Source organism: Leopardus geoffroyi, chromosome B2, assembly GCF_018350155.1.
Source record: "Leopardus geoffroyi isolate Oge1 chromosome B2, O.geoffroyi_Oge1_pat1.0, whole genome shotgun sequence".
In the NCBI taxonomy this organism is placed as follows: Eukaryota; Metazoa; Chordata; class Mammalia; order Carnivora; family Felidae; genus Leopardus; species Leopardus geoffroyi.
The window spans coordinates 31973716-31999906 of NC_059332.1; the positions used below are offsets into that span (position 1 = coordinate 31973716).

Consider the following 26191-nt stretch of genomic DNA (forward strand, 5'->3'; position numbering starts at 1 on the left):
GCCTGACCCAGGGCCCATCTATGGAACATGCAGATTTGTTTATTCCAGAAATAACTCTTCAGATTGAAACAACCTGCCAAACTCAAAATACCCCCAAAGTGAGGATCACTTGCATTCCAAACTACCCCTTTGTTACTGGGGTGTTTACCAATGAGGCACTTCTGGTTTAAAGAGGGGTGGGGGATTTGAAGTAGGGGGTTACTGAAATCACTCCAACCTTGCCATTCTGGGATTTGAAGGCTCTCTCCCTGTTGAGCAAAAGCTCCCTGTTCAGCTACTTCCTACTTTCAGGTTTGTCCTTTGACTAACTCCTTAAGAGGTGACATACCCCATGACACGCACCTCCAGCGTGACTCAAAAAATCTCCTCATGTCTGTTTCATATTTCTAACCTGCTTACTTTTTCTTCATATTCTCCTCTTCAGGGAGTCCTTTTCCTCTTCAGTCATGGTCCTGTCATCTTCCACCTGAGCATGACCCATCATGAAATGGAACCCCTAGTGTCCATCTTTGCATTCAATATCCAGTATCTCCAAAGTGTTATTTGAGGTAAATGGTACCATGTTTACAATCACCATATACATGTGAGGTGGAAGCTTCTTCATCTGACTTCACAAAGTCAAAAACAGTTGCTCTGGGGCGCCTGGGTGGCGCAGTCGGTTAAGTGTCCGACTTCAGCCAGGTCACGATCTCGCGGTCCGTGAGTTCGAGCCCCGCGTCAGGCTCTGGGCTGATGGCTCAGAGCCTGGAGCCTGTTTCCGATTCTGTGTCTCCCTCTCTCTCTGCCCCACCCCGTTCATGCTCTGTCTCTCTCTGTCCCAAAAATAAATAAACGTTGAAAAAAATATATATTAAAAAAAAAAAAAAAAAAAAACAGTTGCTCTAGTACCCTACTCCCAGACGCCCAGACCATTAACAATGGACCACACAGGAGTCTTCAGGTCGCGTCCCTATAAAAAAGGATCCTAACCTAAACTAAATGGCAAATAGGTGTCCACAGACAATGATCGGCCTTCCTGGGGGCATGGAGAGAGGAGTGTGGAAGGAAAGCCCAAGAGAAATGTTTGGTGAAGCCCCATTTCTTAGGTAGGGGTTTGGGTCTCTTCTCAGGGAAAACTTCTCTATTTCCTGCCCCTCCGCCCAGCAACCCCAGCCTCAAGCCCACTCGGCCACGACACAGAGGCACTTATAACCATTTTCCTTTATTGTGTTTAGTGGGGCAACCAGAGGCTGGGGGAGGGGGAATGATCCTTGAAACGGAGAACACCCAATAGGGTAAAATCCACCCTGCCCCCACTGGCCGCTGGTTCGCTTCCACAGAGCTCAGGTCAGGCCCCTCTTTCCTGTGGGGTGTAAGCTGGCCTGGTCCCTGAGTCGGCCACGTTTTGCCAGAGAAGGCGTGTCTGGCCGCCGCCATTACTGACTAGCCTCCCGGTACCGGTGCAGCAGGTCACTGACGTCTGTACTTTCCAATTTCACCCAACCGTCTTCCTTCATGTGGTACACTGTGGGCAAATGAGAATGAACATGGAGTCACCTTTCACTTCAGCAAGTTTCTGTCAATGGTGTTATGTGGAAGGTGACAATAACAGACGCTGAAACATAGGCTGCCAACATACCTTATTACTAGAACGTCATTGCCCCTCTTCTGATGCTGAAAACCTCCTCCTTACTGTGCCTCCCCTGACACTCCCAATCTCAAATCCCTCCTCCCCACCCCGGAGTGTGGTAGTGGTAGCATTGGTCTCTTACTATTGACAACACCTCCAGAATAGCTGTCTCGGTGGGTGGCGTAAACGATAGCCCTGCGGCCCAGCTCATAGGCCTCTTCAGGGCTCAGGTCGGGCCGGTAGCCACTATCCATGACCCCATAGGCATAGGTGTTCCCACTGCCAGTGGAGAACATATTTCCTGAGAGCCGAGTCCCATCTGAATTCACATAGTAGAGTCCAGGACCCTATAGGAAGCAAGAAGGTTCCAGGTTGGTATCGGGGAGGGAGTTTTTAGTAACATACGGGTTCAAGTATGAGCCAAAAAAGTGGATAAAAGAGTTACTGCAGGACCGCATCTTAGTAACAATCACAGAACTTCAGGAGGAAAAAAAGTTGGAATCAGCTATTTTATCGAAAGGGACGAGCTTATGAAACAGTAGTCCACATCTGGACCCAGAAACAGCCCATGGATATGCCGGAACGGTTCTATAACCCAGTGTTCTCTGCGCCGCGTGTCTTGTAGGGCAGGGAGTGGGAATGTATGATGGGGAACCTGGCCTCTCATCTGTTCGAAGGGAATATGGAGAATGGAAAGCACCCACCTTCTTATCCCAGCCGCAGATCATACTGCCCATGGACAGGCCCATGCCCCGGTACTGGAACACCATGTTGGAGAGCAGTTTGGAGGCTGCCGACACTGAGATACGCTCCCCGTTCCGCAGATAGTACAGCCTGGGTACAACAGGGTCGGGGGGGGGGGGGGCAGAACACTCAGAGGTGGCAGAAGGCTGGATCTCTGAGCAACCCACTTGATACACAGGAAGTGATTAAAGAGATAAGCATTTGGGAGGAATGGTTTTGTAGGATCTAAGGATCAGGGAGAGATTTGGGATTTAAAATATCTAAACCACGTGAAGAAATCCTAGTAAATGATACCGTCCCACCAGGATTGATGATGCCAGGGCTAAATGACTGACAAATTATCTGGCTTACTAGCTGGAGCACAGGCTGAGATTTGGGAGAAGGCCTTTATCACCAAAAGGCTGTTTTGTGAAGTAGTACATTAGCACAGGGGGAAAGGATGAGGAGCAGTGATCTGGAGGTTCCAAGATTCAGAACTGACCAAAAGGCTTAGGAGGGAGATGAGAGGCCTCGCCTACCTGCACTCCTTGGCCAGCAGACGCTCCCAGTACTGACAGTCCGCCGCAGAGCCAGACATGGTGCCAAGCAGGTAAGGGTTAATCTCAATCACCTTATTACACCTTAAGGTGGCTGGAAGAAGATGGGAGTTTTGAGAGAGGAGGAATGACCCTGCAACTCTCCCTGTGTGTCCAAAATCAGTATCTGCTTCTGCCTTGGTGCAGATGTTGGGCTCCTGCTGAGAGGGGGGCCCAGCTCCCCAGGTTCTGCCTGCTGGAACACACACACTCACCGATGTAAGTCCCAGCAGAAGCACGAGAATCCACCGCCACAACCACTCCATGCTGGAACTTGAAAGCCAGCGTGGTGGTGCCATGGGCCATCTCGATCTGAACATTCCTTTCTCCATTCCCACCATGGGACTGGAAGAATTCAGTGGGCTAATGAGAGAGAAAAGGCAGAGAAAGGGGCACTGAAAACTTCTGAATCACGGGGCCCAGGAAAGGGCTTAGGAGAGTTTTGAGAACGAAGAGATAGGCAGAGATTCTCCAGCCACCAATAACTGGAACGGTTAATAACCAATCTCTACAAGGAAATGACCTGGGAAAAGAAGAAGCACGTGACACCAACCTTTTCCATTTTCCAGCACAATAGATATGAAAGGAAATAAATGTTAGCCGTAACTAAATATTGTAAGGGTGGCTTTAATGGGTTTTTTTTTCCATTCATAAGTCCTTTAACCCCCACAATGGGTGTTGTTAATAATATCCCCATTTTACAGAAGCGATGCCCCAGACCTTGCTTGACTAAGTGATTGAGCCAAGACACAACAGTTGAGTGGCTGAGAGGAGGCTAACAGCCAAAGTTCGCCGGTTTTCCAAGGCACTCCACGGCCCCTATAGCATACAATAGCCCCATGCCAAAGGCTCCGTGATTTGCGTGTGATGGAGAACTGGCAGGAAAGCTCTCTGGTCTTCCTCCACCACACCTCTAACTCTTTGCCCTAATCTGTACTTTCTAACCCTCAGGCGGTCGGCCCCTGATTCCCACGTGGCCCCCGCCCTGGCACCGCGCGCTGGACGCGGCTCTCCTTGACGGAAGGATGGCCCCCTCTGGTTTCCTGGCCTCTGGGTGGTCTCAAGGGAGACCCCCCCCATCCCCCTGCACCCTCCTCCCCGCCTTCCCTCGGGGTGTCTTACAGCCCTGACCTGCATTCCTCGGGGGAGGGCGAACTCCGGAGATCGCAGAGAGAAACTGTAGTGTCCAGGGTCCGAGCGAAGCTGACTGCCCAGGGTGGAGAAAGCGCAATCCTTCCTCTGCCCTCGGGGGGCTCCGCACACCTCCAGGAGCGCCATGATCGCCTAGGACCCGGAGATGTGTCGGAAAGGGGAAGCGAAAGCGAAAGCCCGCAGCCTTAAGGGGAGGGAAGCAGAATTTTTTCCGCATCCCCCTGCCCTTTCCAAGAAGAGGCCAGTGGGCGGCTGGAGACCAGGAATATTAGGAACAGGTTTCTCTGCGCCGCCCTTATACGGGTTGAGGAAACCATGGGTGATAGACTGTCAGAGGAAAAGGAGAAAGAGAGGGGGCGACTTCGAAAGCCCTCTTGGCGCTGAGATTTCAGTAGACACCAACACGCCGCCGGGCATCTTCTGGACACTTAGGAAGTGGGTATGGGATTGTATGGTCTTAAAGGCTTAGCCTCAACCAGAAAGCTACAAGTCAGCGAGAAGCAGGGAGCAGTTTCACCTCCGGGAGCTGCGGTGTTCATAGAAGCATCATTTTATAAAAGTTGGAGAAAGAGGAGGACGTGGGGGCAGTGAGCCTTGAGGACAGGTTCTGGGACAACCGGCAAAGGAATATACCCGCAGCGTCTGGGGGAAGGAGAAGGCTCAGTGTCTGAACCTTTCGACTTGGTCCCTCAGGGCCTCTCCCGGTTCAACGATCCCTCTAACCTACAGCCACCCGCAAGAACCGCCCTTTCTGCTCGCACCTCTTCGCACGACTCCCGCTCGACCGAGCACGGTGAGGGAACTTCTCTAAGCCCCGCCTCTCCTTGCAACCTGTGTTGGCCTAAACTGCCCGGCAACTGTTTACGTCACACGACCATGGCCCTCCCAGAATGGACGAGATTTACTAGACAACCCCGCCCACTAGGCTGAAATTACCCTCGGCTGGTGCCACTTCTGAGCCCGGTGAGCTCTGGGGGAAAGGACCCAGGCGGGGCGTGGCAGGTGGTAAACTGAGCTCAGCGCCTGGCGCGCTTGCACTTCCTCTAGTTGCGCTCGCCCATCATCTTCCACCTCAGAAAGGCCACCGCTCCGAGCTGCAACTGCTAGTGCTTGGAGGGCGCTGTATCCCACTCTGACTCATCCTTGGGGGCGGACGTGGGAGCATGGGGAAGTGGCGGGGCAACCATAGGAAACAGAAAACTTAAGGGAGGATATGGCATATTTAGGACTGTGAAGTGTGCAAATGCTGGTGAGCCATTTGGTGCACTGAAAACAGGAGAGACCACAGTTATAAAACACCACCTTTATTATAAATACCAAGAATCCAGAGTGTGTTTATGGGCCAGCATATGCCTTTAGTCCTATTGGAAAGTATTCTTTCTGTATGTTCTAAAGTTCTTCTCATTTTCAGGGTTCTATCCACAACAAACCTGGCTCTAAACCCAGTTACACCAAGGGGTTATGAACTCTGTTTTCTTCCAAGAAATCTGCATTATCAAGAGGAGCTTGGAGACGGGGTAACACTCGTGGCAGAATTTCAGGCATCGTTCTAGGATGTCACTCCTCCTAGAAGCAGCTGTCTATTGTGCAGCTCTGGTAACACCTTTGTTCCCAAATTCTCCACTACAGAGGGCAGAAAAACAAGGGAGGGAGGTGGCATGTGCAGGTCTGAGAAGGCTTTCATTCTGGAGCACCTGACCCGTCAGCAGCCTGCATCATGTCCCAGTAGCGTCCGTTCCTCTCCATGAGCTGCTGGTGGGTTCCTGCTTCACAGATGGTGCCTCCTTCCAGAAAAAGGATTTGGTCAGCCTGCTCCACCAAGCTGAGACACTGGGTGATGAGAAGCACAGACCTAGAGCCCCGCTCAGGGCTTTTGTACAGGAGCTGCTCCACCTGAGAAAAGACACAGACTCTGTCAAGAACCCAGGGAGACACCTGTGTTTCCAGAGCAGGGGCAGATCTCACCAGGATCACTGCCACCTCTGCCAACAACCCCAAGGAGCTGAAGATTCTTGTTCTGAGTGCTCCTCTGTCCAGCCTTTGATTTGTTAAGGACTGTTTACATGAGGTGGCGACAGCAGAATAAAAGTCAGAGTCCTGTGGTGAAACCCATAAGGGAAGAGTAAAGGGTATCAAATAGTCTCTCCTCTCTACCTATAAACTGGGGATTTTCTATTCTATTTTAAAGAAATATAACTTAGTGGTAAAGAGCATGAGCATTCAGATCAGGCAGGCTTGCCTTTGGGTCTACGCTCCGCTATTCAACAGCTCTAAGACAGTGAGCAGGCTACTCAACCTCTCTTAGCCTCCATTTTATCGTCTGTAGAACGAGGATAACAACACCCAGCTCACAGGCATTTATGATTAGTAAATGAGTGAGACAGTACATGGAGAGAGCCTAGTAGCATGTCTGGCACATAGTAAGAGAGTAAAAGCTCAATTGATATTAATATTGTTAGGATGGTCTTCTTATGTTTGGCTTCAGAGATTCAGAGTCTGTAGACAGTCTCTTTGAATTGGTTCTAAGCATCTTGGGGAGCAGCTGTTGGGAACTGAGAATTCTAAGAATTGGTTTGGATAATTATGTTAGTACACCTCACACAGGATGAATGAAGGAGGGAAGACTGGGTGGGATATAGTCACTAACAAAATGTCTCTCTCACCCGTAACTGGCTATTTGCATCAAGGGCACTGGTAGCATCATCCAAGATGAGTACACGTGGTTTCCGGATCAGTGCTCGAGCCAAGGCCACTGCCTGTCGCTGACCCCCTGATAGCTGGCTCCCAGCCTCGCCTACCTCTGCAGAGATAAGAGCCCAGGTGAGGCCTGGACAACCACATGTGCGTCCACGTGCTTGCCTGCGGGTGCGCACACGCATGCACACACACACACACACACACACACACACACACACACACCCAAGGACTGGATGCATTCACTTTCCTTCTGGGAAGGTGAAGAAGTTCAGAAGATGTGAGGATGAAGAAGCCATAAGAACAAGATCCAACAACTTCAAACTGATCTCAGTGGGTTGGGAAGAATGCTGAATAAAGGTTTCAGTAAAGATGTCTGGGTAATGACACGAGCTAAGAGAGCACCTGTGTTATAGCCCTGAGGAAGTTCAGAGATGAAGCTATGGGCTCCAGACTCCATTGCAGCAGCTATGACTTCCTCCACAGTTGGCTTCTGGACCAGGCCATAGGCAATATTTTCTCGAAAACTCCTTCCAAATAGCTGTGGCTCTTGTCCCACTGCAGCCACCTGGGACAAAATATGATGAAGAGGCATAGAACAAGAACAGAGGAGTATGGTTATCCAGAGACTGATGACTCAAAATCTTTACCGAAAGCATATCACAAAATTCCACACCACAGCCTCTCTCCTGACTACACGCCATCTCCACTCAAGGTCCATCGCTCCTTAGCCCTCCTTTCAGAGTGCTTGGTGACAGTGTTCGTTGAGAGTTCTTCTTACTCAATGCCCCCTGCCCTCCCCCATGCCATCTTCTTGCTCACCCGTGTGTGCAGGTAGCGATGCTCATATTGGGGAAGGGGCTTCCCATCCAGCAGCAGCTGCCCCGTTGTGGGCTGGTAGAGATTCTGGAGCAGGGCAGCCACTGTGCTCTTCCCAGACCCATTGGGCCCCACCAGAGCCATCACCTGACCAGGATGCAGGGTGAATGTCAGCCCCTGGAGGCCAGAGAATCAAAAAAGAAAAGAGGCAGACTAAGGCCTTGAGTCTGTCATTGTCTTGTTACATAGCATGATGTCTTACCCCAGAGAAGAAAGGGAGAAAAAATTGGGAAATACGGCCACTCCTACCCTCCCATAGGCATAGACCTCTGTTCCTCAGGGATGACAGCTCCCCAAGGAGTAGAGATGGAAGGTGAGGCAAAAACCAGAGCAAAGACCAAGGACTGCTATGCCACACACTTGGTATTACATATCATGAGAAAGCAGAAAAAGAAATCACATTCTAAATCACAACTGGAAACAAAAAGAAAAGACAGAAGACTAGAGACAGATTTTGCTTCAGCAATTCCTTAGGATGTGAGACCCTTCCCCCTGAGAGCCTCTTCTCCCATCCTCTTTAGAAATCCAAACCCGTTCTTGAGTGTGGGGCAGTTGTACGGAGTAGAAGGTGCTCATCCTTGCCTTCGAAGGATTAGGAAGGATCTATCTGCACCTTGTGTTAAGCAAGCTGAAGGCAGGAAGGAAGTTTAGGATGGCAGAGTCGAGAGTGCGGCCGGTGAACACCAAGGATCGGTAGGTTGTACCTGCAGCACTGGGACATCTGGACGGTTTGGGTAGGCAAAGGAGACATCTTGAAACTGGACACGGCCCTTCAGGTTTACGGAAGTCAATACACCACTGGCAGGACAGCGAGGAATCCGGTCCAGGTATTCAAATATTTTCTCTGAAGAGCCCACAGCCTTCTGTACCTTGGGGTAGGTGGAGAGCAGTACCTGGAGGCGAGTTATGAGTATTGAGAAGGGGGAGAACGAATCTGCTTGCCAAGGTTATGCGATACAAGAAGGGTAAAGAACAGAAGGAAGGTGACACAGGTGGTGACAGAACGTGGGACAGAAAAGCACGGGAGAATGAAAATGGAAGGGTCTCACCTGAACTACCGTGGTGAACTGGATCTGGTAGAGAATAAATGTGACAAGGTCCCCACTGCTTACAGCCCCACTTGTCACCAGCCGCCCACCGATGTATAGGATTCCCACCTTCAGCAGCATCTCTGAGAGCTGTGGGAAAGCCACAGAGAAAAGGGATTATGGTTGAAAAATCTCGAGGGAGGTGCAAAGAACTAGACTCATTAGTCATTATGAAGATGTAAAGTCCCTTTCCTCCAGGTATGAGCCGGAGGCTCCCCAGGGGGAAAGGAAGAACGCCGCGTGGGGGCTCCATGGGGTCTTGCTCGGTTACACCACAGAAGCCATCACCACCATTATCGCTTTTGAGCATTTTGCTCTTCACAAAAGGCTTTCGTGAATGTAGTGCCATCTAATATTCATATCAACAACGCTGTAGACAAGGTCATACCAATCCCACTTTTTAAAATGAGGGAACGGTCTCAAGAGAAAATAAGTTACTAGCCCATGGTCATAGAGCTAGTAAATGGCAGCCACCAAACCAGGAATTCCCAAATATGGCTCCCAATATGGCTCTGGTTCTCTTTCCATTATATAATGGCTCTCACTAGCACATCCACAGAGTCCCAGCATGATGCAGGACCAGGTGCAGGAATTTATGGCTCCCTGAGTGCTGCCTGAGAGGCAAAGGAAGGCCCTGGGACTGGAAAACGTGGCCTCTCCCTAAAAACAGGGCTGGATGGACTCTGCATACCTTGGTGAAAGGAAGCCATCCAGAGGGCCTAAAAAGAGGGAGGCAGTTAGGAACTCTGAGTAGGATGAGAACACCGAACCAACCATTGCCCAGTGGAGGAGGAGTGTGGAACAGAGTCATGGAAAAGGGAATGGAGTCAAGGCATCTCAGGGGCAAGGGAATAGGCATTTATCTCCGGGTGCTCACACTGATGGTCCAGAGGTCGACTGCATAGGCCAGAGCCTCCTTCCGATGGAGTGTCTTCATATTCTGCAGCTTTTGCCTAAACTTCTGGGCCTCACCCTCCTCATTGGCAAAGCTCCGAACTGTGGGCATAGCTGACAGAACCTCAATGGCCACCTGGCTGGATTCTGCCAGAGATTCCTGGACCTGTGCTGCCAGTGCCTGTGGAGACATGGGCAAGAGATGTCACACAGGGTTGGCAGACCGTAAGGGACACTAATACCTGAGTTACCTAGTTGGAGATTAAAGGTGAGAAGAGGCAGCTGAATGAAGAAAAGAGAAAGGGGCACCGTTATACTCCCTGGATACTAAAGAGGCACACAGGAGAGGAAATCACTGAGAAGGGTCGTAGAGAATCATAATCTTGAGACCAGTGATCATGTTTGTAAAGGAAGATTGTGGGCAGAAGTTAGAAGAGAGTACACACAGAACATGGAGCTCAACACTGAGCAATCCAGGAACATGGCTTATAGGGCCAGGGAGTCCCGTGAAGATGGGGAATCAAGTGAGGGAGCCAGGAAAGAACCCTGAGAGGAATGAATTCTGCCTAGTCTGGGAAACGAAGGTCTGTGTAGGGTGAGGCATCTCCCTGGACATACCTGGTACCATTTCCCCAGCGTCTTAGGCATAAGAAAAAGCAGAGGCAGGACGACCAGGGTGACCATGGTGAGGGACAGTGACCCCCAGAGCATGAGCCCCAAGAGACACAGCCCCCGCACCAGGTACCACAAAAACAGGCTCAGCTCCTCACTCAGAGACTCACTCAGGGTGGATGTGTCCTCTGTCACCCGAGAAGTGATGGCTCCTGCCAGGGATTGGGAAGAAGACAGTGGATGAATGAGAGGCTCTGGTAGGTGGCACTAGCAATGAGCCAGGGGGAGGGAAGGGGGGACAACACGATGTTCTGAGGAGGCTGAGGAAAACAAGGTAAGGGGGAGAGGGCAGTTTAGGGATCTCAGTGTAGGGAGAATGAGTATTAGAAAGAAAAAGCCTAGGGGCGCCTGGGTGGCTCAGTTGGTTAAGCATCCGACTTCAGCTCAGGTCACGATCTCACAGTTTGTGAGTTCGAGCCCCCATGTCGGGCTCTGTGCTGACAGCTCAGAGCCTGGCACCTGCTTTGGATTATGTGTCTCCCCCTCTCTCTGCCCCTCCCCTGCTGGTGCTCTGTCTATCTCAAAAATAAACATTTAAGAAGGAAGGCAGGGAGGGAGGGAGGGAAAGAAGAAAGCCTGGCGGAAGGAAGTAAGGAAGGCAGGCTGCCCATGTGAATTTCCATTTCTCTGACAGATTTTTGTTCCTTAAAGAACACGAATACCCCATGCTGCATACAAGGGCAAGAAGAGCTTAAGCTGGTCACACAACAGAGCTGGAGAAAAACAGAGGGTGCTGCTAGAAAGCAGTCCAGAAAACTATACTGAGCACTGGGCTGGGAATCAAGAGACGGTTCTATCCCCAAGCTCCTCTCTATCCATAAGTGACCATGCCAGTTTCAGCATTTAGGGTCCAGGTGTCAGTTTCCTTCTCTGTAAAATAGGCAGCTGGACTCTGTGACCTCCAAATTTCCAGGTTTGAAATTCTGTAGCTTCTATTTAAATAGACACATAGGGATAAATCATGGAAAAATCTTAGATGGAAAAATTCAGAATATTATAACATAACATAACATAGTATTTTTGCTCTTAAGGTATACTGAGAATAAGAAATGACAATGTCTATGTGTGAGAGAGACCAAAGTTATTAGTAAAAGAGGATATATGGCGCATATAGGGAGAATGTAGATATATAACGAAAGAGTTTCATGACACACCTGTTTGGTTCTTTTGGAAAAACTCTGTTTCCTGGCGCAGAACAGCCTGAAATACTTCTCCCTGCAACTGGCTGTGCACACGACCCATGGTGCTGTTATAGATCCCGTCACCCACGAACTCCAGCACTGCGCTAGAGAGAGATGGAGACAAAAAGGATCGGGGTGTGTTCAGAGGACAGAGAGAAGGTCCCAAAGAAGTGCACTTTGGACAGCTGCCCCAACTTCTATCTCCCCCTTTTTCTGGGCCCCCCCATTCTCAACCTTCCGCCTTCATTCAGCCCCCAGACCTGGCTGTGGTGAGAATGGACATGAGCGTTATGTATCTCATGAAACCAGAAGCTGTCCCATCTTGTAGAATGAAGTCAACGAGGCGGCCGGTGAAGAACGGCATGGCCATCTCCCCTGGAGAGAGAAAGGAGGAACCGGTCAGCCAAGCAGATAAGCTCCAACCAGACTGCCCACCCCCCCTCCAGCCCATCCCACTGTTTCACTGTCACCAGTATCCTGAGGGCACCAGCAGAAAGAGGACACTGAGAACACAGCCTTGCACCTGAACAGGTCACCTTGGAACTCACAACCTTGAGCCCCACCAGACTTTTGTGTGTTTGCTTAGGAAGGCCAGAGGTCATAGGGTGTGCTGACCAAAAGAAAGGACTGGCCCAAGGTGGCCGGTGAAGCAACGTCTGAGGTAGCATTGGAGTCCACGACTCTGACTCCGACCCAGTCCAGAGCCCTTTCCTGGTGGTCTTCTCACGACCAGAGCTGGGTCGCCTTCCCCTGATCCACATTTCCCAGAACCCACATTAACCGATCTCACTGCCCATTACTTTTGATGCCCGCCCAGTCCCCTACTGTCCGTCCCTCTTTCCCCGCACCCCTCTTACCAAGACAGGAGAGGACACACAGGACCAACAGGAGCGGGACGCGTCGTATCTCTGAACCCAGGCAGCCTACAAGCCGGCGCACCGCACCTCCTGAACCCCCGTGACTTTCCGCCACACAAAGTTCCCTGAGCTTATGCCAAATGGCAGCGGCAGGCAATGCTGCTACATAACTGAGGGCGAAGGCATCCAGGCGACTTCCCCAGTGCAGGATCCTGGAGCTGTGAGAATCCCTGGGAACTCTCCATGAGCTCAGCTCTCGGAATAAGGCAAGTCCCGGCAGGGCCAAGCTCAGCGCCGCCGCCAACGACTGCAAAGCAGCCAGCCAGCCCCGGACTCCTGCGCTTTCGCTCCCGGAGCCGACCGTTGCCCTGAGAACCCCACCGGCCCCCAGCCACAGCACAGCCCAGCGGCTCAGGCCCACCACCCAGACCCGGAGCAGCGGCAGCGCGGTGGGCACCAGCACGGAGCATATTCCGGGGAGCGCGCCCCGGAGCAGCACCCAGTCGACGAGAACCAGCAGCGCTATCCCCAGCCACGCGAGGGAAGTTCGGGAAGGGCAGAGGCACCCGCAAGGCCTGGGGGGCCCAGAGCTGGCCATGGGCGCGCGGGCGCTGCCGGGGGTCGCGCCCCCGCCTGGGACTCTCCGCTGTCCCCGCCGTGCCGGAGGCTCTGGGTGCCGATCGAGTCTGTGCCGGTGAGGGCGCAGGGACCGGCGGCCGGGAGAAGAGGGAAGGGTGGGCGGAGGCAGGGCTTTCGGAAAGTCCCCGGAACGCAAGGTTCAGGCCGCGCTAGCTAGAAGCCAGCCGTTTCGCGGAAAGGGAAAACGAAAGCGGCAGGCCGCTCTGTAGATCCGCCCCCCTTCAGAATGTGGCCCGCCCAGACTATTTTGGGAGAAGGCGTGGGAATCCGATCTGAGGTTCTGGAGAGAGAAGTCTTGAGGCTCCGCCTTCTCCATCAAGCACACTCGTCCTTCCTTTCATTGCTACCTCTTGCGGATCCCACTTGTCGGGACTTTCTTTACCCCAGCCTTGGGACTTTCTTAACCCCAGGCCTTTTCGTCACTTGTCTCTGGGCAGTTCTGTCCTAAGTAGGTTAGCGCCTGGTGCGAAGCCGCACCGAAAGGACCCCGGCGCCCCCTAGCGGTCTTGGTGAGGGCGCGGGGCTATACAGGCTGAGTGCTGCCCTCGGTCCCAGGAAGAAAACCAGTGCCCCAGGCGGCAAGGAGCGCGGCGCCTCGCGGAGATGCTGCGGTCTGGCGAGGTCCACACTGGGGTAAGTAGTCTGTGCTAGAGGTTTAGCAGAGGGGGGGAGAAGGTGGCAAGACAGGGGGACCCCGAAAGCTCTGAGGTGTGAATATGGTGACTAACAGAGTGAGAAGGTAGTTTGTGGCAGCCAGTCAGTGCCTGTAGAGATGCCCTGCGATGAATACAGGGCATGTCTATTCTGAAGGGGGTCTTGAAGGGGTCCGCGAAGGACTAGGCGCACGAGGCTGGTGGAGAAGGAGGTGCTTTGGCTCTTAGCTGGAAGTGTCGAGGGGAAGCTTCTCTGAAGCGCTTTCGCTTTCAACTCTGGACTAGAGAGAGGGGCTGGTTAAATCAAGGAAGGGGGTCGGAGAAGGTGCAGATGGATGAAGAAATGGTGCCCTGTGTGAAGTAGGAGCACGCTTGGGAGAGGAGAATATGGGCACTGATTGAGAAGGGACAGCTCATCACACAGATCTTTGATAAACTGGCCCCTGCGTAACTCATACCCCCAGCCCTGATAATGGGGGTTCCTTGTGAGCTGGTGGTGCCCTTCACCAGCCTGATCCACGAAGACTCTTGCTTGGCCCAGGTGCTGCTGTGCTCCCTTCCCTGGGTCGTCCCTGCCCACTCCCGTCCGCCCGCCCAGGCTCAAGGCTGGCTGGCTTCTGCTCCCAAACTACTGCCACCACCCTTGGCTTGGGGGCAGCTTTGTCTTAGAGAAATAACCTCTAGAATGGGGCTGCCCTTATTCAATGGCCCTCTCTTCATGGTAAGTCAATATGTCTGAAAGCACACTCAGGGCTATAGCCCTGGGGTCCAGAGTAACTTATGGGGTGATGAGAATGCACTAAAACCATTTATAAGGTAGAAAATCTCCCCTCCCTGCCTGATGAGCAGTGGGAAGTAGGAAACAGAAGTCAAAACAAGAGGTGGGAGTTAGACCTGGGTTTTAGTCCCAGTCTGCTATTAACTCTGGGTGACCTTGATAAGTCAGTTGCCTCCTCTATGATTCAGTCTCCTCATTCGAACCAAGAATCTTTAAGGCTCTTTCCAACTCAACAGGAGTAGAAACCGTATAGCTTTATTCCTTTCACATTCCTGAATTCTTTTCCTTAATTTCTTTTCTTGACCTGAAAAAGTCAGCTCAAACTCCCCCAACAAGCCGCCTCAACGGTACAGATCTCTTCCCCTAGCTACTGTTGACCTCTTGATCAGAAATCCTTAAATGAAAGCTTCATGTTAAATCATCTCATGTTCCTGGCTGCTTCCCTCCTTACTAATGCATGACCCTGCTAACCACTGCAGCCCTTGATGTTTTCTGCTGTTTAATAAGCTAGTTAAGGGGGATGTGGGGTAGAGAATTGTGGGCCAAAAGAAGACATGACCCTGTTTCCCAAGGTCACAGTCACTTGCTCTGTGTTGGGTCCGTACCATACCTGCACACACACACACCAAGCACACGTGGTGGACGTAATTCACCTGTGGGGCTGCCTTGCACCACAAGTACTGGGGCACCAGTGCTTGAAAGTGTCCCCCTGAGCCAAATGTCTACCTCTGAAAACCTCATCCCACCTCTTTCTTTATAGTTGGGAAGGATTCTACTTAGGAAGGTTGGGACCTACGGATGTGATTCTTTCGACCAGGCTGTGACCTTCTCTTGCAGCTAGGAGAGGAGATAGAGAAAATGGGAAGATGGAAGGGAAATCCCGTATTGGGAGTCATCTTGGCCTAAATTACTGTATGACCTTGAGCCGGTCACCTCCCCTCTCTGGGAATGTTTCCTCATCTGTAACATGAGAGAATCAAGACTCTTCCTGCTCTGACATCCCATCCTCCACATCTCCACAGACGACCATCATGGCAGTGGAGTTCGACGGAGGTGTTGTGGTGGGTTCTGACTCCCGGGTGTCTGTAGGGTAAGTACCCGTCAAGGTGAATGCTTCTGGAAGGAAGTCAATGGCTCCCAAAACAGATTTTTCTTACCCATTCATGAAGAGACTGGTAAAGTAGAACTTTGAAGAAACTGAGTTAACCTTTCAGAAAGGCCCCTATAATGAGATATATGGCAAGTGTATGGGTCCCTGAATTCATGGAGGAGAATCAGGAGCCTGAATGCTTATGTGGCCTGTCCCTACAGGAGTCGGTATATAAGAATAAGGTATGAGAAGGAGGTAGGATACAAAGATTTCAGGGTCCCTCCTTCCATCTATGTTTAGAAATAGAAAAGATGGTTCTGGGCACCTGGGTGGTTCAGTCAGCTGAGCATCAGACTCTTGATTTCAGCTCAGCTCATGATCCCAGGGTCGTGGGATCGAGCCCCAAGTCCTCACTGAGTGTGAAGCCTGCTTAAGATTCTTTCTCTCCCTCTCTCTGTTTCTCTCTCCCACTCATGCTCTCCGCCACTCATGCTCTCTCTCTAAAATGAAATGAAATGAGATGAATAAAATAGAGTAAAATAAAATAAAATAAAGTAGAAAGGAAAGAAAAGATGGTTCTGCCAAGCAGATATCCTAGCTTCTCATCCGGTACCTGTTGAACTAATTTTGTCTCCTCCATCCTGACCAGTTTCCTCATATGCGAAATGGGTATATGGGATTAGGTCAATATTGCTTACTTTATGTCCCAAAGAACACACAACTTCCTCTAGATGGGTATAGTAAAGAAAAATTGCTTAAGCACATTATTCTTAAGGTACTATTTTTTGTTTTATTATAAACTCTAAGCCTGAAAAATAAGTCTAATTTTGATCATTACTTGCAATATTTTGTTTAATTTGAGATGATTTTTTTTCCTGCTCTAATCCAAGTATGAAATTTCATGTACTCTGTGGTGGCTGTTCTCTTGTCAAATAAATTTGACAAACACTGGATGATTAACCTCAAAAATTGTGGCAACACTAACGCTGATGACTGTTGACTCCTTCCCAGCAGAAAGGCAGTGGTAAACCGAGTGTTTAACAAGCTGTCTCCACTACATCAACACATCTATTGTGCTCTCTCTGGTTCGGCTGCTGATGCCCAAGCCATGGTTGACATGGCCGCCTACCAACTGGAGCTCCATGGGTATGAAGCTTTGGGGTTCTCAGTCCACAATCACTAGAGTTCTCCCAACCAGAAAACCGCTATAGTGTCCTATTCCAGGAGCACTGCAGTGAAAAGTGAAAAATTCTTGTTTGGACTCCTGTTTTTATTATCTTTGAAATGGCACTTGAATCCCAAACCTGGTTTCTGCATCTGTAAAGTGGAGATAATTAATAATACCTACCCTATCTCACCCAATGGTTATTTTGAGAATCAAATGATCCATGCGAAAATGACTTGAGAATTGTAAATCACTATCCTAATATAAATAACGAGAAAGAAGATGATGATGTGGCCTACCATACTATCAGGCAGTTACCCTGTGAGAAGCCAAGATCACTGGTGCAGCAGTAAAGCTTATCTGCTTTTATCCATAGAGGCAGGGCCGTTTCAGCCAAGAGTTGTACAATTGGTGGATGGGTGGGTAGGACAAAGAGTAAAGGAGGGGAACATTGAAATCTTCTTAACAGTTGGTGGTGTGAGATTGGTCTCCCTGTACATGTGGGAGAGAAGCTGGAGTTTGAACTATTACAAGTATGGGTTTCAGATTTCAGGTGTCCCTTGGCAGGGATCATGGTAACAACACAGGAGGATGGAACGTGCTGGAAACTATATTGAGCCCTATTACTAACACTTCGTTTAGGTTGGAACTGGAAGAATGTCCGCTTGTTCTAGCTGCTGCCAACGTGGTAAGGAATATCTCTTATAAATATCGGGAGGACCTGTCTGCACATCTCATAGTAGCTGGCTGGGACCAACGTGACGGGGGCCAGGTGAGTCTTTCCCAATGTACTCTCTCCCTTGGTGTTCCCCACTACCCTAGAGAGGGAGATAGAGGTCATATGTCATTCTAGCAATGAGTTCCAAGGACACTGCCTTTAAAAGCATAATATAATCTCAACGGACGGGAAAAAGAGATAGTGGGGCTTCGTTGCAGAATAGAGACACCCTGACTGTCTCAGTGGCAAGGAGAGGATTGATGCTTCCATAGTCTGACCTGAGGACACCTCCCCTAGGTGTACGGAACCCTGGGAGGAATGCTGACGCGACAGCCCTTTGCCATCGGGGGCTCTGGCAGCACCTATATCTACGGTTATGTGGATGCGGCATATAAACCAGGCATGTCCCCTGAGGAGTGCAGGTGTTTCACCACCAAAGGTAACTAACCAAGTGGAAGAGTGCCTGGGGAGGGTTTCCAAACACAGGAAGGAAGTTGAGAGTAAGGAACACAATGAGGAATACATGAGTGACCATTTAATGTCCAAACTGGAACACTTTTGAGAGTGAAAGAATGCAGGACAATGCTACACTAGATGGGACTTCAGAACAAAGGCAAAGATCTGACTATTTTTTTGAGTACCCCATATTAAAATATACAGTTACTCTAAGAATCACTGGTGTGCTAGAGTGGGCTTGGGCTAGCTTATGAGAGTCAATTGTTAAATATTCAAGGATTCATAAGCTGCTTATTTAGCTATTCATAACTTGAAATCCATTGTGGTGAGAGTTTTGAGACCACCAACACCAGGAGATATTACAATAAAGACTTTATTTTTTTAAGTTGGTTTACCAGCACACCACTTGATATGTGTCCCTAGGAGATGGGTTTTCAGGTCTGAAAGTGGTAGTAAGCTTATAGACAGGACGGGAAGAAAAAGATTTCTGAGGCTAAGTCATTCTCTTTCCCTCTCTCCAACCTGAAACCCTCTGCAGCTATCGCTCTGGCCATGAACCGGGATGGCTTTAGTGGGGGTGTCATCTACCTGGCCACTATTACAGCTGCTGGTGTGGACCATCAAGTAATTTTGGGTAATGAGCTGCCAAAATTCTATGACAAGTGAATCTTCCTCAGACCTCCTTTCCTTATTTTGTAATAAACTGTCTGGGACGAGAACCTGGTATGGTCAATGGAAAATGGGTGCTCAAGGAGATGAAGGTTAGGGGAGGGGGCTTCTTCCCTCCCAGAAGTTAGATACCCTTTCTTAATGTGTTCATTCACATTAAAGATCAATACATGACAATTGCTTAAAATTGAATGATTTGTGAGTCTCAAAGAACAATAACAACCATCAAAATACTGAGCAAGGTATTCGCTAAATGCTTATAAACTTTATCTCTTATAACCCAAACAAAAGAACTTACATGGATTAGACTACTACTTCCATTTACAGACAGATGAAGGCTTAGAAAAGGTTAGTCCCTTGACCCAAGTCAAAGCAAATTCAAAAGCAGAAATCTGGAATTTAGTTCTTTTTTTTTTTTACCGTATGCCCTTCCTCTCCCACTGTATGAAACTTTCCATTCCCTCAAGCATCGTATATCATGTCTTCCTTGAAATCTGCAATAGTTAGCCAGCACAGTGGTTGACACTCAAGAAGTTATTACCAGATGCCTGAGTAACTGTTGTTAAACAGGCCGACTTACAGCCCAGTCTTTGCCATGCACTTCCCAAGCGACAGGACAAATTATTCCCCTTCTGTGAGCCCTCACTTCCTCTTCTGTCAGGTAAAGATGTTGAGCTACTTCTAAGGTGGGATATGGCTTGGATATCCAATGTCATTTTGCTAATAAGTGAGCAGTTAAGAGATATATTAAACAGAAATCCTAGTAGGCTACCCAGGAAGCTGCTGTCTGCTTTTCTTTCTTGATCTCGGGCTTAACATATAAATTCAAAGTACCCTAAAACAAGCCTATGCCCTCGGGAGTATGTGTTTCATTTGGAGGAGAAGAAAAAAATCTAAAATTGTAGAGACTTGAGTTCTTTCTAGCCATGATATTTAATTTATTCTGAAATTTAAAATAATAGCTTAAGAACCTATCTCTCCTACTGATCACAACTAGAAACTCTGGAAAGCAGACAAAAAGCAAGTGCGGAAGGACTCTGAACAGTAGACAAAAGCAGGTGGGCTATGAGGAGAGCCAAAACTTGGAGAGGGAACGCTCCCCATGGGTAGTTTTGGATTTGTCTCCCTCTTTCATCTCCCAGCTTTGTCCTGAAGTCAGGCCTCAGGTGCAAAGCCGCAGTGCCCTAAATTGCCTAGAGAAACAGCATTGTTCTGGCTGGAGGAATGGAGGAACCGGAAAAAAGGAACCCTGTGTAGGGGAAGAGTGCAGGGGGGGTTCCCACATGAGGGAGCTGGCTGGAGAAGGGGATTCCTTGAGTCTAGGTTGGAACTCTCACGAGTACCGAGTGACCCTGAGATACACAAACGTGAGGCACAGCACGGACTTTTTGAGAGCTGAACTAAGATTTAAGCCTTTTAAAATTAGAAAGCTGTCTTTTTCTTTATTGGCCAATGAATTGTGTCTTGTGTCCCTCATTCCAAAAAGGACTTGTAGCAGTTCACAGAGACAGACACAACTGAAAAAGGGGAAGGAAGAGAAGAAACTGGGGCAGAGAGAAAATAAAGCTAGGAAATAAGTAAAGCCATGGGATCAAACTAAAATACAAAATGAACATCTTCTGTTAAGATTCTCAGGATCCACATAACAGTAAAAACATATGGTATTTGTCTTTCTCTGTATGACTTATTTCACTTAGTATAACACTCTCCAGTTCCATGGGGGAGGGGAAGAAAAAAAAAGAGGTTAGACTCTGAGGGAGAGAGCCAAAGCATAAGAGACTCTTAAAAACTGAGAACAAACTGAGGGTTGATGGGGGGTGGGAGGGAGGGGAGAGTGGGTGATGGGCATTCAGGAGGGCACCTTTTGGGATGAGCACTGGGTGTTGTATGGAAACCAATTTGACAATAAATTTCATATTAAAAAAATGAACATCAAAAAGAAAAGAAAAGAAATGGAGTACTGGATTTGTCTTATACTGGCAAACAAGAGCAAATTGTAAAATATTCAGAAATTGTGAAAGACAATTGTTAACCATGGGTATCTTAACATTGGCCATGATTGGAAGTATTTATTCTACAGAAACCAGGAATGTTACACGTCAGAATTTTTTTCCCCAGAGAGCCAGTTTAACAGGGCATATATTTATCAACCAGCTACAGATGGGTTAAAAACAATTGGCTCTGAGCTACAAGGTGGTGAAAACAAAGAAGGAAAGGAAATCAGGTATGAGGTTCAAAAGATTCATATAAAAGGTACAGCACTTGGGGCACCTGGGTGGCTCAGTCGGTTGAGTGTCCAACTTCGGCTCAGGTCACGATCTCGCAGTCTATGAGTTTGAGCCCCGCATGGGGCTCTGTGCTGACAGCCTGGAGCCTGTTTCTGATTCTGTGTCTCCCTCTATCTCTGCCCCTCCCTGCTCATGCTCTGTCTCTCTGTCTCTCTCTCTCTTGTCAAAAATAAATAAACCTTTTTTAATGTAAAAAAAAATAAAAGGTACAGCACAGGGAATATAGTTAATGATATTGTAATAGTGTTGTGTGGTGACAGATGGCAGCTACAACTTGTGTTGGACATAGCATAACATAAACTTGTGGGGTCACTATGTTGTACACCTGAAACTAATATAACATTATGTGTCAACCATACTTCAATTTTTAAAAATTAACTAAAAAGAAACCATCCAACAAAAACAACTCTATATACATGAATAAATTTTCAAGTCACATAGAGGATTTGCAAAAACAGGATATGCATGATATCCTAAAGGAAACTACAGTAGATTCCAAAGTATCAGTATCTTTGAAAAAAGCTACATTTTATAGCCATATTATACTAAAAGTAGAACTTGATAACAAAAGGATACCTAAAACTCTCACAGTTTGCAAACTAAGAAAGTATTAATGAATAACGTGGATTTAAAAGGCAGTTATGGGGTGCCTGGGTGGCTCAGCCAGTTAAGTGTCTGACTTTGGCTCGGGTCATGATCTCACAGCCCATGAGTTCAAGCCCCACATCGGGCTCTGTGCTGACCATTCAGAGCCTAGAGTCTGCTTCACATTCTGTGTCTGCCTGTCCTCCACTCACACTCTGTCTCTCAAAAATAAATAAGTGTTAAAAAATAACAATAATAGTAAATGATAAATGGCAACGACATTTTAAAAAATAAAAGGCAGTCATGAGAGAAAATAACATGTTTAGAACTAGGTGGTAAAAATGTTGCATATCAAATTTTATGAGATGCAGTTAAAGCAGTACTCAGAATTTTACAGCTTCAAATACATTTATTACAACAAGAAAAGTTAAATATAAATGGCCTAAAATTTCTCCAAAATTTTGAAAAAGAGTGATTGAATAAACTTAAAGCAATAAGAAGGAAGGAAATTATAAAGATAAGAATAGAAAGCAATTTAATAGAGAACAAAAACTATGTAGTAAAAATTCACAAAACCGAAAGCTCCTTCTTAAAAAAATATTTGTAAGATACTCAAATTTAGAACAAGACTGATGATGAATAAAGGGGAGAGAAAATGAAGAAACAAAATACAGAATGAAAAGGGGAGAATAGCCTACAAATATTACAGATATGAAACTTAATAAAGGGTATAATTATCAAATTGAAAATTGAAAAATTTCGATGAGACAGATAGCTCCTAGAAAAATTTAAACTAATGCAATTTGTACAAGAAATAAAAATTTGAGAATACCAATAAATATTGAAATGAAAAAAGTTGCTAATAGCATCTGATAAAAATAATTTTTTTAAATGCCCACATGGTTTCACAGGTGAGTTCCATCAAACATTCAAAGAGTATACAACTCCTATCATATGTGCTTTTTTCCAGAAAATAGAAAAAAGATTAAAGCTGTTCAGCTAATTTTATTAGGCTGGCATAATCTTGATTTCAAAATGAGGTATGGGGAGGGCGCCTGGGTGGCTGAGTTGGTTAAGTGTCCTACTCTTGATTTCTGCTCGGGTCATGATCTCACTTGATTTCGGCTCAGGTCATAATCTCATGGTTAGTGGGTTTGAGCCCCGCGTCAGGTTCTGCACTGACAGCACAGAGCCTGCTTGGGATTCTCCCTCCCTCTCTCTCTGCCTTTCTCTCTCTCAAAATAAATAAATAAACATTTTTTAAAAAGGCGGAGGAACAAAAAAGGTAATAGAATGAACTGTTAAGCACAAAGCAACTCACTTTGAATAAAGAATATATACACACAAAACAATACACATTTTTCAAGAATACATATAACCAAAAGATATATACAAAACACAGGAGGAGGGTTGCCTTTGGTGAAGGGAAAGAAACTGGAATTTGGGAAACGTGCATCAAAAGAAATAAATAGTAACAAACATAGAGAAGATTTTGTATGGACCAGTGATGACCATGTGCCATGAACTGAGGAATATAATTCTACTATTTGTGTGTAAGATTTTTTTTAAATTAATGACTCAAAGAAAATCATAGCTCTGAGAGCAATTTATTCTATACTTCCATGACAAATATTCGATAATTCCCTATTTTTTCCATCTAACTAAATACAGGGAATATAGTTAAAGTGTTCAGTTGAAGATCAGGATTTAGACAGGGGAGATAGAAATTAAAAAAGCTTAGATTCCTCCCTACATTTACAGCATCTCTTTCCAATTAATTATCTCCAGTAATATGTATTTTTTATTCTAAGTCTTTTAGAATCTAATAAACATCCTCTTTTTTATATAATGAGCCAGAATATATGGATTATCTTTGGTCCTCTTTACCAAATTCTTAACTCTGCTGGTTATGGGCATACATTGTAAGAAGAAAACTGTCTTAATTCCATTAACCTTATTCAGAAGCATTGGAAATTGGTTCAACAATATTCAACTTTACCCAACAATGTTTATGACAGAGTTGTATGTGGAGTATAGGTATGTGTAATACAGATTATATGCTCTCAAAAACTCAGAGATGAAGTACAGATATTCAATGTTTATCTAAACTGTGTTGGCAGGGAAGAGAGTGGATTTCTCTGGGAAGTGCTTTCTCTAGGAAATGTAATAGAGTCCTCTGGGTACCTGGGTACCATATCTGGGTACCATAGCCTAACCCAATTGACACAAAATCAGCCATCACATGGCTCAAGGTGCAACTTTGAGATAAATGTGGTGGGAATGTTGAGGAAGGAAATGGACTAGGTGCTAACCCATTAGGACAGATGAAAGATCACTGAAGTGTCAGACTGACCTCACATCCCAGGTAACATGCAAACAGGTTTTAGATTAAGTTAGGTACCAAACAAATACTGAGTGATTTCATTGAGGATTTTTCATCCCTACCTTTATGGGCTAGCTGCCTTAGACTGCCTTAGAGAGCATACACAGAAAAAAGAACAAATTAAAAGCTTTTCATCCAAACTCAAGACATGAATGAGAAATTCTAAAAAACCACTGTAGCAGTTTTAAAGGATACCTTTTCTTCTGTACCCTAGCACAGATGTAGATGAGGGTCATAGAGCTATTAATTGTATAACCCCATAGTGTCTCTTATGCTAAGGTAAGGCCACTAGTTGGGAAGATTTGGGCCCTGAGATATGACATGGTGATATATGAACAGACACAGGGAAGTCAGACAACTGTGAATCCTCAATCTCCCAAACATCTTTGCTGGCAGAAGCAGACCCATTGCATTAGTTATTTATTACCCTGTCATACCCACTCTATTGGTTATCTATTGCTGTGTAACAAATGGCACGAAAATTTAGCAGCTTAAAATAATAAACTTTTACTTTGGGGCATTATTGGGACAATAGGAGACATTTGAATATGGACTGTGTATTTGATAATATTGTATCAATTTTAAGTGTCTTGGGGGTGATGCTGGTGGTATTGTGGTTATGTAGGAGAAATATCCTTGTTCTTGAAACACACATGCCGAACTATTGATGGATGCATTGTCATAACGTCCACAGATTATTCTCAAATGGTTTAACAAAATAGTTCCTCAATGGTAAATAGATAAATAAAATGTACTATATTCACACAATGGAATCCTATATAAGAAATCCATATGAATAAACTAATAATTCAATAGCATGGATAAATCTGATAGAAACAATATTGAGTGAAGAAGGCAGACACACAAAAAATATATACAAGTATCTTTCAGTTATATATTGCTGTGTAGCAAACCACCCCAAATTTCATGACTTAAAACAAAACAAATCATTTTATTATCTCCTGAGAGTCTGTAGGTTAACTGGGCTTTAAGAGGTACTTATGTAGCCCATGAACCAAAGCATTTATTCACGGCAGATCCTCCACACAGCATCTCACATTCCATATATGGACAACAGTTATGTTTTCTGGCTGACTATGGGATTCCACAATCCTTAGAATACTCTAAAACTTGCCCTGCATTATGAATCCTGCCTCCCCAGAGTAGAAATCAGAAAACTCAATTCCCTAGGCCCTCTTTAAAGCTAGGGCACCAATCAAATTCATCCACCTGTGACTTCAGTTCAACACTGAGCAACAGAAGGAAGTGGAGGTCCACTCTGCACTTATTTCACTAACAAAGGTGACAGAAGAAGACTGGCTTTGGGGAAGCAGTGGTTAAAAAAAAGAAGTTCCTGGAACAGAAGTGGTTGAGGAGGTGTCTTCAATACCAATTGTGGTAAAGTCCCGTTCCTAACAACAGAGGAAAAAGCAAGGTTTAGAAAAAGTGGGACAGCAGCAGTGATGCGGTTTATCAGACATATTCTGTGTCTGGGTGGGGGAAGGGGTGCGGGGGGGTGTCTTGTCCTGTTTATAATGAACCTTCCATCTGTTGTCTCCACATTTCTACTCTAAAACTCTAAGTCTGAGAGAAATGTATTTTTTGGACTTTTTGAAGTCTTATCAAACTCATTAATGAAGGACCCAGGAAGAATAAAAGAGACTTGATTCAAAGACAAAAAAAGGGGGTGGGGGTGAGAGAGAGATTTGCAAAACCAAGATGAATGTAGTCAGGAAAAATTGCTGTTAGAGATTCAAAATGGTTAATGTACAACAGAGCAATAAAATCACAACCTTGACATATCTTCTTTACCAGAGAAAAAGCAAAGCCATCATACCTTATCAGCTTTCTACAGATTAATCTCCAATAGTACAAGGCTGGCTGGGTTCTTTTTAGTCAAGTTACAATCCCTAACACACCCAGATTGTGATCAGGCAGAATTATGAGAAAGTATTCAAGTATGAGAGTGAATAATCAAGCAAGCAAAATTTTTGCCTTATTTCTAATTTTTAGAGCAGTTTTTCCTGTATAAATAAGATTTTTCAGAACATTTTCAGTAATGTTCTAATTCAGTATCATTAGAGGGATAGTCTCTTTTATTTAGCCAGTTTAGATTTCAGACATAAAGACTTCCTTGTTGTGTGTTTGACAAAGGCAAGGTCTTATTATTTATTTTTACTGAAGTATAGTTGAGACACAATATTATATTAGTTTCAGATGTACAACATAATAATTTGACATTTATATACATTAAAAAATGGCTACCACAATAAGTCCTATTATCATATGTCACCATGTCTAGTTATTACAATATTATTGACTATATTCCCTATGTTGTACTTTACTTCCCTGTGATTTATTATAACTGGAATTTGTACTGTTTAATCTCCTTCACCTATTTAACTCATCCTCCCACTCTCCT

The 26191-nt window shown here is 46.4% G+C and overlaps 3 protein-coding genes across 6 annotated transcripts; 1 reads left to right on the top strand and 2 right to left on the bottom strand.

Moving 5' to 3' along the window:
* Positions 1–1182: 1182 nt before the first annotated feature.
* Positions 1183–4901, bottom strand: PSMB8 (proteasome 20S subunit beta 8). Its single transcript, XM_045497855.1, has 7 exons — positions 4842–4901; positions 4060–4212; positions 3144–3291; positions 2872–2983; positions 2314–2443; positions 1752–1956; positions 1183–1504 (listed from the first exon to the last, which is right to left on the bottom strand). Exons 2-7 carry the CDS (start codon positions 4204–4206, stop codon positions 1416–1418), a joined length of 831 nt encoding a protein of 276 aa, XP_045353811.1. The 5' UTR covers positions 4207–4212; positions 4842–4901; the 3' UTR covers positions 1183–1415.
* Positions 4902–5368: 467 nt separating this feature from the next.
* Positions 5369–12943, bottom strand: TAP1 (transporter 1, ATP binding cassette subfamily B member). Its single transcript, XM_045497854.1, has 11 exons — positions 12346–12943; positions 11749–11863; positions 11462–11592; positions 10254–10459; positions 9619–9816; positions 8703–8831; positions 8358–8546; positions 7597–7770; positions 7180–7342; positions 6744–6880; positions 5369–5973 (listed from the first exon to the last, which is right to left on the bottom strand). The coding sequence occupies exons 1-11, from the start codon at positions 12941–12943 to the stop codon at positions 5761–5763; spliced, it is 2253 nt and encodes a 750-aa protein (XP_045353810.1). The 3' UTR covers positions 5369–5760.
* A 457-nt stretch (positions 12944–13400) lies between these two features.
* Positions 13401–18690, top strand: PSMB9 (proteasome 20S subunit beta 9). Of its 4 annotated transcripts, none has more exons than XM_045497858.1 (6): positions 13401–13617; positions 15253–15505; positions 16517–16651; positions 17313–17442; positions 17686–17827; positions 18383–18690. In XM_045497858.1, the coding sequence occupies exons 2-6, from the start codon at positions 15447–15449 to the stop codon at positions 18508–18510; spliced, it is 594 nt and encodes a 197-aa protein (XP_045353814.1). In that variant the 5' UTR covers positions 13401–13617; positions 15253–15446; the 3' UTR covers positions 18511–18690. The 4 variants fall into 4 exon arrangements, with proteins under 4 accessions (XP_045353814.1, XP_045353815.1, XP_045353812.1 ...); XM_045497859.1 differs by having other exon boundaries at positions 16520–16651; XM_045497856.1 differs by having other exon boundaries at positions 15438–15505.
* The last annotated feature ends 7501 nt before the right edge of the window (positions 18691–26191 follow it).

Excerpts from the sequence above, each read along its gene's own strand:
- PSMB8 (XM_045497855.1), bottom strand. The coding sequence starts at position 4,206 with ATGGCGCTCCTGGAGGTGTGCGGAGCCCCCCGAGGGCAGAGGAAGGAT. Across the intron at positions 3,292-4,059 it reads CCCTCCCCCGAGGAATGCAG|CCCACTGAATTCTTCCAGTC; the intron begins GTCAGGGCTGTA and ends CTCTCTCATTAG. Across the intron at positions 2,444-2,871 it reads CTGCTGGCCAAGGAGTGCAG|GCTGTACTATCTGCGGAACG; the intron begins GTAGGCGAGGCC and ends TGTTGTACCCAG.
- TAP1 (XM_045497854.1), bottom strand. The coding sequence starts at position 12,943 with ATGGCCAGCTCTGGGCCCCCCAGGCCTTGCGGGTGCCTCTGCCCTTCC. Across the intron at positions 8,832-9,618 it reads TCGACCTCTGGACCATCAGT|CTCTCAGAGATGCTGCTGAA; the intron begins GTGAGCACCCGG and ends GCTTTCCCACAG. Across the intron at positions 6,881-7,179 it reads TCCTCAGGGCTATAACACAG|AGGTAGGCGAGGCTGGGAGC; the intron begins GTGCTCTCTTAG and ends TTATCTCTGCAG.
- PSMB9 (XM_045497856.1), top strand. The coding sequence starts at position 13,588 with ATGCTGCGGTCTGGCGAGGTCCACACTGGG. Across the intron at positions 16,652-17,312 it reads TACCAACTGGAGCTCCATGG|GTTGGAACTGGAAGAATGTC; the intron begins GTATGAAGCTTT and ends CACTTCGTTTAG. Across the intron at positions 17,828-18,382 it reads CAGGTGTTTCACCACCAAAG|CTATCGCTCTGGCCATGAAC; the intron begins GTAACTAACCAA and ends AACCCTCTGCAG.